This window comes from Canis aureus, chromosome 8 (genome assembly GCF_053574225.1).
Source record: "Canis aureus isolate CA01 chromosome 8, VMU_Caureus_v.1.0, whole genome shotgun sequence".
NCBI lineage: Eukaryota > Metazoa > Chordata > Mammalia > Carnivora > Canidae > Canis > Canis aureus.
The window spans coordinates 60,305,074-60,314,507 of NC_135618.1; the positions used below are offsets into that span (position 1 = coordinate 60,305,074).

Genomic DNA, 9,434 nt, shown 5'->3' on the forward strand with positions numbered 1-9,434 from the left:
CCTTCCCAAGGGTAACCAGTAGTCTAATTTCTAACATTATAAATTAGTTTTGCCTCATACACACACACACACACAGAGGAGAGCCTGAGTGCTCTCCATTTGCTTCAGATCATGATCCCGGGGTCCTGAGATTGAGTTCTGCATTGGGCTCCCTGCTCCACAGGGAGCCTGCTTCTCCCTCTCCCTCTGTTTCTCCCCCTGCTTGTGTATTCACACTCTCTCTCAAATAAAGATTTTATATATAGATAGATTCTACTACTTCCCCAAATTTCTCCCCTCCTCCAACATCCTCACCATAAGCCCTATCACTTTACTCTTCAGTTCTTCTAACCTTGACTCCTTCCTATCATCTCTCCATCAAAAAAAAAAAAATTTTTTTAAAGGATGCAAGTACAGAACTGGTGGAGGTGGCTCTAACTGGGGAAGCAGAGTTAGATCAGAGGCAGAACCAGCTTTCTCAGACCAATACAAATTCTAGCAACTCACAGCAGCTAACCAGACTGGAAAGCCCCCAGAGGTGGATCTTGAAAGCTCCTCACCTGGGGAATTAAATTGGTCAGGAATTGCTGACACCTGACTGACAAAAATCCTTTAAGGGGGAGCGGGCTGAAGCTGTGGGAAGTAGCAGAGCCGGTGGCAATTTTGTGAGCAGGGAGGTAAACTCCAACCTCCCCGAGATAAGCACCTGTCTATCCCCAGGCATAGCATGTAGGTGTTGAAATCTTGTTAAATAGTTGATGCCAACCAGAACAGCAACCCAAACTCAAAGCTTCCTGTCATTTTTCAGGGGTGGTTCTTAGCAAAGGTGCAGTAGCTGACCATCCCACCCCTCCCAATACCCTGAAGCCACAACCCACCTCACCGTGGCTGATCTGGAGCTCAGCCTAGAGGCTTCTGCAGACAAAAGTACTGAGCAGAGCTGGCCCAAGGGCCAGAAGGGATAGGGTACTGAGAGAAAGAAGAGGTAGTTTTGTCATTTGAATTTTACCTGTGGCCTGAGAATTTACCAGGCACATTCAGATGTGTCTTCTCATTTGATCTTGATCTTTCAAGTCTATTTTGAAATAGACATGACAAAGTTTATTGTTCCCATTTTACAAGCTAGGCCACTGAGGCCAGGAATGGTTAAGCAGATGGGAGGCCCAGGTCTAAAGCGGCCCAGAGTTTCTGGAGAATGATACATCCATGTGGCAACTTCCAGCCACATCACCTGCCCCACTGGGAGCTATGTGGGACCTCTTGCCACTGGATCAGCATACATTGGCCATGCCCTAGAGTGTGTACACAGGTGGTAGGTAAGGTAAGAGTTGTTGAAATGGTAGTCACAAAGAAGGCAGAGGTGAGACCATAAGGCTATTAGGCTCAACATTGTGGCCTGGGCTTAGAGCGAAGACATCACAGTCTACATTAGACTCCAATTTGATGAAATCAAATTCATCACCCCACCTTAGGGTCTTAGGGCTACGCCTTCCCTACTAGATTCTCAGGCCCAGGCCCTGGCCCTTTGCTTAGGCTACATCCTTTGTCCTTGGTATTGACTTCTTCAGGAGACCCAGGGAATCAAAACTCTGATTAGGCATGTTCTGCTCTTGGGAGCTTTTCTTGCCCTGTGAGGCTTGAGAGGCACCTGTTCAAACAGGAAAGTGAGGGCAGCCCTGGTGGTCCAGCAGTTTAGTGCTGCCTTCAGCCCAGGGTGTGATCCTGTAGACCTGGAATCGAGTCCCACATCGGGCTCCCTGCATGGAGCCCGCTTCTCCCTCTGCCTGTCTCTGCCTCTCTGTGTGTGTGTGTCTGTCATGAATAAATGAATAAAATCTTAAAAAAAAAAACAAAAAAAACCAACAACAGGGAAGTGAGAGCCTACAGAGGGGCTCTCAGCTTATCAAGATTGAGAAGGTTCTCCAAGCACTCACAGCTGGATGCATCTCTGTACCCCTAAGGAACATCTTCAAGCCCCATAAAGCCAGCAGGAATCCAAGGGAGAGAGGACACTTCTAGCTGGAAGAGCTGCCACCTACTCTCATCAGAAGTCTTATCATGGATTTCCAGAGGACCCAGCAGGCCTTAGGAAGAGAGTTGGCTGTAATCCTGAGAGAGCTATCTGGATGAATCCTTGCTTCAGAGTTGGGAGTCTTCATTTTCCACACCACCTTGCTGATTCTTTTTCTTTCTTTTTTTAAAGAAAGAGAGACACACACAGAGAGGCAGAGACACAGCAGAGGGAGATGCAAGCTCCATGCAGGAAGTCGGATGCGGGACTCCATCCGCGAACCCCAGAATAACGCCATAGGCCGAATGCAGGCGCCAAACCACTGAGCCACCCAGGGATTCTGGGTGAGCCACCCCTGATTCTGCTCTTTCTATATCATCCTCTCTGTGTCATTTTTATCACTAAGTCCCAGAAGAGAGAATTATACTGGCTGGGTACTCGGCACCCTCATCCCACAGACCCAGGATTCTAGGCTTCAGGCTTTCCTGTTCCACCAAGAAAGTAAGTACAGGGAATTCTGGGATAGGAGAATTCTGGGTATTAGTGGAAGCACAGCCTCTGGTTCGGCGGTGAAGGTGCCTTCACCGTGCAAGAAGCTACTACATCCCCACTTCCTCGCCACCAGTAGTCTGGCTCCAGGTAAAGGTTGCATGATACAGCCTCTCAAGCAGCTCGATTCCATCCCCGATCCCTTACTACTAAGGACTAGTAGTAGTAGTAGTAGTACTGTTACTAAGGACTATTTCCCTTGACACTGGCTTCGTGGGAACCTGGAACAGAGAGGAAGGCGCTGGACACCACCGAGCACGCCAAGGTGGTTATTGATCCCCTGCGATGTCGCCCCTATACTGAGCCCTCGGCGCGGGCCGCACAAACCCCCACACCTCCGGGAAGAAGGTCAATGTCCCCAGCCTCTTCCCAATTTCGGCTCCGCTCAGTCTCTTCGGTACATCGCTCAAACCCTGGAGCCGGAGGCGGCACTATCCCTAGTCTCAGGTTCTTAGTCCCTCCCCCCAAATCTCAGCGCCTTGGGGGGACTCGAGGATTCCCGGAGGGTAGCGGAATCGCTCTCAGTGAGGCCTCTCTAGGAAATTGGGAATTTCACATGTCGTTAGTATTCAGCTCACGTTTATTAACCTAAGAACCAAAGAACCGGAAGATGCCCTTAAAAAACGTGGCGGCACTCTATTCACTACAGCTGCCTCAGTAGCTCAAGAAACTTGGTCTAGTCTTCGGCCACTGACTGGCCTTCAGAAAATGACACCATCCGGTCCACCTCGGTTCATCGAGGACAGAGCTACCTGCCCTCAGCTATAATGGCAGCGCTGCCCAATTTGGCTTCTTGCCCCTAGGGAAGATGGCTGCCAGGTGGCTTCACTTAGTTTCTCACCACTCCGGAAGACGGGGACCGGCGATTGGGCGGTGCCCGAGGGCTGCGAGAAGAAGGCCCTCGGCGGTTGGGCAGTGCTGGCTAAGGCTGGTTTTAAAGGAGCCGGAGGTGGGAGCCGTCGAAGACCCGGGATCCGCGGGAGGCGGCGGTGAGCGGCGCGCGGAGGAGGGCACCGAGCGGCTGGAGAGAGGGCGGGAGGAGGGAGGGAAGGAAACATTTGAACCATCTGGTCCTGGGCTGGGGAGAGCGCTGGGTGGGGAGCCGGGGAGGGGGGAAGGAGAGGGTCTGTGGGCGGGACCTCCCGGGATTGGAGTGAAGGGGGTATCTGCTTGACAGTGGATCCCTGGGGATCCGGACCGAGTTCGTGATGCTCAGGCTCGGGCTGCCCCTGTCTGAGTGGAGCTTTGCGGAGCCCAAACTCACAGGGAGAGGAAGATCCTCGCGGCGTCTGATTGGAGCAACCGGGCTGTAGGATTCTTTCCGCAGGGATCCAGTCTAAGGGATCCGTGGGGCGGGGGGCACCGTCAGTGTGTGGGAGTATTGCTTCGGAGTTCTTGGCCACTCGCTGGCCGTGGATGAGGATTGCAGAGGGACCCGGCGGAAAGTGAGCCTCTCAGGACCGGGATCCCAGCTGATCCTGGGGGATCTCAGGGCGGATTCTGCGGGGACAAAGGCCCCAGAAGCTCGGGCCGTGGGAGAACCGGGGCCACTGCAAGCCAGGTTCTCCTGGCAAGTGCCAGTCCGGGTGCGCGGGTGATCCACTAATCTCGGGCGACGGCAGCGGGAAGACACCCGCTCCAGGCGGCCAGCCGGGGGCGCCCTTTCACTCCCTAGGGCTCTGGCCCATGGGCTACCCGGAGCGGCGGGCTGACCATTGAAGGGCGGAGCCCCTGGGGAGGGACTGGCCCTCACTCCCCGCTCCCCCGCTCCCCCTCCCCATCCCAGGCTGCAGCCTGGGATCCCCCAGGGACTCCCCGGAGCCGCCGCTTTCCCCATGGACTTGCCCGGGGACTCGAGGTGAGAGCGCACCCCGCCCGCCTGTCTTGAGCACGGGAAACGGGGAGCCTGGCGGCCGTACCGGGGAAACCACAGAGCCAACGACAGTCTCAGGCGACCGTCCTCTGCTTCTCTCATCCTCCAGCCCACCTGGCCGGCCACGTCTGTGCCGCCAGCCCCTGGCTCGAGTACTATGGGGAGCCAGGAGCCCCAAACGGCCGAGACTGCAGTCTCTGGCGGCCCCTTCACCTTTGGAAAAGGCCTCTCGGAGGGTCCTGGCTGTGGTGCTGGAAGATGTTATGACTGCCCACATGGTGAGCCCCTTGAACTGAGAGGCCTCCTTCCTCCCTCTGGTCCCCTCTTCAGTATCAAAGTCAGACCAGATCACTAATGAGGATAGTTGAGATCCAGATACCTCATTCTCACACCCATTGCTCAGGCAGCCTCCCTAATGCTAGAGTTCTATTTGGCTCTTGCTGAATCTACCTATATTTGGACAGGGTCTCTAGTGCCCATTCCCCGCCATCAACCGTGTTGGGCATAGAACCACATGGCTACAACTCTCTAAGTATGAGAAACCCTTGCTTTCTTCCCCAGCCCAACTTCCAAGCTATTCTTGGGAAGCAGGCTGAGGTCTTTAGCTCCATTGCACAGGTTAGGAAAACAGGCCCAAAATAGGGCAGTGACTCACCTAAGGTCACTCCTTTTCATTTCTCCAAACAGCCTGGGTGAGATTACTGCAGCTCAGGACACTATAATATCTGGCCCTGGAACTGATTCCGTTCAATTCATTTCTTTGGGTTCTTAAGTGAATTCTAGCCACAATCTCTATCACTTTTGTGGCATACGGCACTGTTAGGTTCAGTGAGGTCCTGTCCTGTCCCATCTCATTTCATCACCTTGCTCTTGACACTTCCTTCTCAATTAGGTTCCCCTGGTGCCCCAAGAAGAGACTACCACCCTACGGCACCGCAGCAACCAGCGGGATTCTATCCAAAGCCAGCCACCTGCTTCACCACCCCAACAGGCCACATGGTCCTCACAGACCAGGTGAGTATGGCAGGTTGAAGGGTAAACTAGGGGCATAACTGAGCCCCTCTGATCTTTCTGTTTTCTCTCTAGGTCTCCTGACCCACTGCACTTATGTCGAGAGCCCTTGAGCCGCATCCACCGGCCTTCTACTCTGAAGCGGCGATCAAGGACAACCCATGGCCCAGAGGAGGGCCCTTCAGAAAAGGAGGACTGGGTCCCCCAGCCCACTCTGGTGGTGATGCTAGAAGACATTGCCAGCCCAAGACCCCCGGCTGAGGTATGAGAATTTTGGGGTAAGGATGTCAGGGGTTCAGCTGGGGTAGATTTTGCTCAGAGCAAGGAGAACAGCATTTTAGATGGAAGACACTGAGGAAAGACCTGTAGGAAAAAGTCTTGGGTGTGAATGCTGGCAGGGTTCTGGAGACTTGAGAGGGTCAGAACGTGAGGAGCTAAAAAGGCCAAAGGGGGCTTCCCTGCCTCCCCCCAAAACATCCTTTGTTTACATCCAGGGCTTTGCTGACAAGACTCCCAACTTCATCATCCCAGCGAGAAGGTGAGAGGGCTGGGGAAGGGATTATCAAAATGTCCAGACAGCAACTGTTATCCCAGGAGCTAAAGCTAAAGGCATCAGAATTTACCTGTCGGATCCTTCCTTATAGCACCTTCAGAAGCTTTCAGGGAAGAGGAGGTGCTGGCTCAGGTGGGATCTGGACCTGAAACCTCCCTGAGCCTTTATTTTGCCCCTTTACCCCAGAGCCGAGTCCATGACGATTGTTCACCAGTCAGTGCCTCCGTCCAGGGACCTGGATCCCCCATTCCAGCCATCTGCCCTGCCTGAAGGCCCTCCGGAGAGCCCACCACCAGGTAAGGACTCAGAGGGATAAGATTTAGGGCCCTGGAAAATCCTGGCTGAGCTTAAAAGTATCAGGGGCAGAGGCGGGGGTGGGGCTTAACTCCCCCCCCCCCCCATGGGAGCTTGGTGTGTGAAGTTGGGGTGTAGACTTCAGAGGCCTGATGTTCAATTCCTAAATTTAGGGCTTAGTATTTTAGGTGTGGGTTTATACTTCTGTGGGCAAAGGTTAGTGTCTGGGGGAGGGGCTGAGTCCACTGAAGTAGGGCTTAGACACTTGCAGCCAAGGAATGCCCACCTGAGCCTCTCCTTTTCCTCAGCCCCAGATCCTGTACTGGAGCCCCCATCGATCCCACCGCCGTCCAGCCTTTTACGCCCCCGCCTCAGTCCCTGGGGCTTGGCCCCCCTCTTCCGTTCTGTCCGCTCCAAGCTGGAGAGCTTTGCTGACATCTTCCTCACGCCCAACAAAGCCCCACGGCCCCCACCCCCATCACCCCCCATGAAGTTGGAGTTGAAGATTGCCATCTCAGAGGCTGAGCAGTCTGGGGCCACTGAGGACACGGCGTCTGTCAGTCCCCGGCCCCCTATCCACCAGTGGCGGGCCCAAGACCACAGTCCCCCAGCACCTCTCTCTAAGCCCTCTCTGGGCCGAAGCCACTCCTGCCCTGATCTGGGGCCCCCTGGCCCAGACACCTGCAGCTGGCCCCCCACTCCACACCACCCAAGCCGGTTACGGCCCCGGCGGCACACTGTGGGTGGTGGAGAGATGGCCCGAGCCCCACCACCCCCTCGGCCCTGTCTCCGGAAAGAGGTCTTCCCTCTTGGAGGAGTGGGAGTCTCTCCTCCCCTCATCACATCTTGCTCATCCACTGCGTCTACTTCCTCCTTCTCTGAACCTGCAGAACCCAGGTAGTGCTCTCGATAAACCCTCCTTTTTTTTTTTTTAAGATTTTATTTATTAATTTGAGAGAGAGATGGAGACAGAGAGCACATGCCCAGATGGAGGGAGGGGCAGAGGGAGAGGGAGAAGCAGACTTGCCACTGAGTGGGGAGCCCGAGGTGGGGCTTGATCCTAGGACCCTGCAATCATGACCTAAGCCTAAATCAGCTGCTTAACTGACTGAGCCACCCAGGTGCCACCCTTCTTAAAGCCCTGGCACAGGCTGGGCTCAGCCTCCTTCCCTACTATCCAGTGTGTGGGGGGGGAGATGGGGATATTGCTCTGAATGTTATTTGTCCCTGAGCCTCGACCTTCTCTGCAGGTTGAGCTCAACCAAGGGGAAGGAGCCAAGGGCCTCAGAGGACCAGGTGCTTTCAGACCCTGAGACCAAGGTAGGAGTAGATGGAGGGAGAAAATGGGGGGAGAAGACAAGTGAGGACCTGAGGCCATGCTGCACTCTTACCTCTGCCCTATTTTCACAGACCATGGGAAAAGTTTCTCAATTCAGAATACGCAGGACACCAGCCCGTCCTCAGCTAAACCTTACACCAATGGGGCTGCCTCGACCAATCAGGTGAGTGGCTCACTGTACATGGAAATACCTTGGCCAAAGGTGTAATAGGCTCAGATCCCCTGAAGTGTGGCTTTGTTTCTTCTCAGGGAACACAGTCCAGCTTGGAGGAGTCAAGTTGGTCTGGACATGGTTTGCACTTAGAACTTATCTGTGTGCCTTAGGAAGCACTCCTGGCCCTAACGTGTCCCAGAAACTGAAATGTAGACCAGGCCTTGCTTATCCTTTTTCCAGAGTACAGTGGCCTTCCGTTTTTCAATGGCCTCTGCTCTTTGTTCCCAGGTTGAACAAGAAGGAGTTCAGCTTAGAAGAAATTTATACCAACAAGAATTACCAGTCACCTACAACCAGGAGGTGAGAAACTTTGAAGGCATGGGGGTGATAGAGGGAAGGCTGGAACCAGGGGCCATGCTGGTAACCAGCACCCCTCCCTGCCTGGTCCAGGACCTTTGAGACCATCTTTGAGGAACCCCGGGAGCGCAACGGGACTTTGATTTTCACCAGCTCAAAGAAGCTTCGGCGGGCTGTAGAATTTCGGGACAGTAGCCTTCCTCGATCCCGGCGGCCATCTCGTGGGGTCCGGGCGACAGCTGGCAGGACCCTTACCTCCAGCCTGGCCCCCAGCCCAGATGTGGGACCTCTGCTGCAGCAGCGGTTGGAGGAGCTGGATGCCTCACTCCTGGAGGAGGAGGAAGTGGATAGGGAACTGCCCCATCGGACCTAGGAGCTCCATTTGTCTATCCATCCTGAAGCATCTGAGGCAGTTATATATTTTTCTCTATATTTCTAGTAAAGTTTTCAATATGTTTCTGATCTTTTTGTATGTCTCTAGCTGAGTTTGAGATTTACTATACTGGCTGTTTCTACTTTGGCCCCGAAAGACTGGGAAATGGAGGAGGTGCCAGGGAAGGCAATAAGGGTTGGATACAGGGAAGAAGTAGGGGAATGGTCGTCAGAGTTACTTTCATGATTTGAGAATTTTCCTGTGTGGAGTGAAACTTTGGAATCTGCTCCAGAAGATATTGTGACCCTGCACCCTAGTAAGGGTTGTCTAAATTCACATATATCGAGGAGGGGACTGAGGGACCCAGAGTGGACCAAGGCCTTCATCAAGATGGCCCTGAATTCCACCTAACATGCAGGTACAGACTTTCCTCTGGATTCAAGAGATAAAAGTAATCAACTCTAACTGAGCACCTACAAACAACCTGTCATACATATTTGACCTGCATATAGCACTGTGAGAGGGAATCACACTCATTTTACATATAAGAAAGGAAATTGAGGGGTGCCTGGCTGGCTTAGTTGGTGGAGTATGCAACTCTTGATCTCAGCATGTCATGAGTTCCAGCCCCGTGTTGGGTGTAAAGATACTTTAAAAAAAAAAAAGCAAGTTGAGTGTGTAATGTGATGTCTTCATTAAAACGCTAACCCAGAGGCACCCAGAGGCCAGAAATAGCATTCTCCATCTTTCCAAATTTAAAGGCAGAATAGCAGTAACTAAGAGCACAGACTGTGGAGTTAGGCTTGAGCCAAATCCTATGTAGGAAACCAAATGTGCATCGATTCCCCTCCCCCTCTGTAAAATGGGGCTAATAGCAGTACCTTACTTTTTTTTTTAAGGATTTTTATTTATTTATTCATGAGAGACACAGAGAGAGAGGC

At 53.2% G+C, this 9,434-nt stretch overlaps 1 protein-coding gene across 3 annotated transcripts; it reads left to right on the top strand.

The window, feature by feature from the left end:
- The first annotated feature begins 2,612 nt into the window (after positions 1 to 2,612).
- On the top strand, positions 2,613 to 8,582 carry PRR14 (proline rich 14). Of its 3 annotated transcripts, none has more exons than XM_077907333.1 (13): positions 2,613 to 2,804; positions 3,343 to 3,528; positions 4,326 to 4,397; positions 4,522 to 4,690; positions 5,305 to 5,426; positions 5,499 to 5,685; positions 5,918 to 5,961; positions 6,163 to 6,272; positions 6,579 to 7,167; positions 7,521 to 7,590; positions 7,681 to 7,772; positions 8,052 to 8,123; positions 8,274 to 8,582. In XM_077907333.1, exons 3-13 carry the CDS (start codon positions 4,375 to 4,377, stop codon positions 8,491 to 8,493), a joined length of 1,698 nt encoding a protein of 565 aa, XP_077763459.1. In that variant the 5' UTR covers positions 2,613 to 2,804; positions 3,343 to 3,528; positions 4,326 to 4,374; the 3' UTR covers positions 8,494 to 8,582. The 3 variants fall into 3 exon arrangements, with proteins under 3 accessions (XP_077763459.1, XP_077763458.1, XP_077763460.1); XM_077907332.1 differs by having other exon boundaries at positions 2,622 to 2,804; positions 8,214 to 8,582; XM_077907334.1 differs by lacking the exon at positions 4,326 to 4,397 and having other exon boundaries at positions 2,625 to 2,804; positions 8,214 to 8,582.
- Positions 8,583 to 9,434: the final 852 nt, after the last annotated feature.

What these genes read in the sequence shown, in the direction of transcription:
- PRR14 (XM_077907332.1), top strand. Translation starts at nt 4,375, where the DNA reads ATGGACTTGCCCGGGGACTCGAG. An exon ending in TTCATCATCCCAGCGAGAAG is followed by an intron (nt 5,962 to 6,162) that starts GTGAGAGGGCTG and finishes CCTTTACCCCAG; the next exon opens with AGCCGAGTCCATGACGATTG. An exon ending in TCCGGAGAGCCCACCACCAG is followed by an intron (nt 6,273 to 6,578) that starts GTAAGGACTCAG and finishes CCTTTTCCTCAG; the next exon opens with CCCCAGATCCTGTACTGGAG.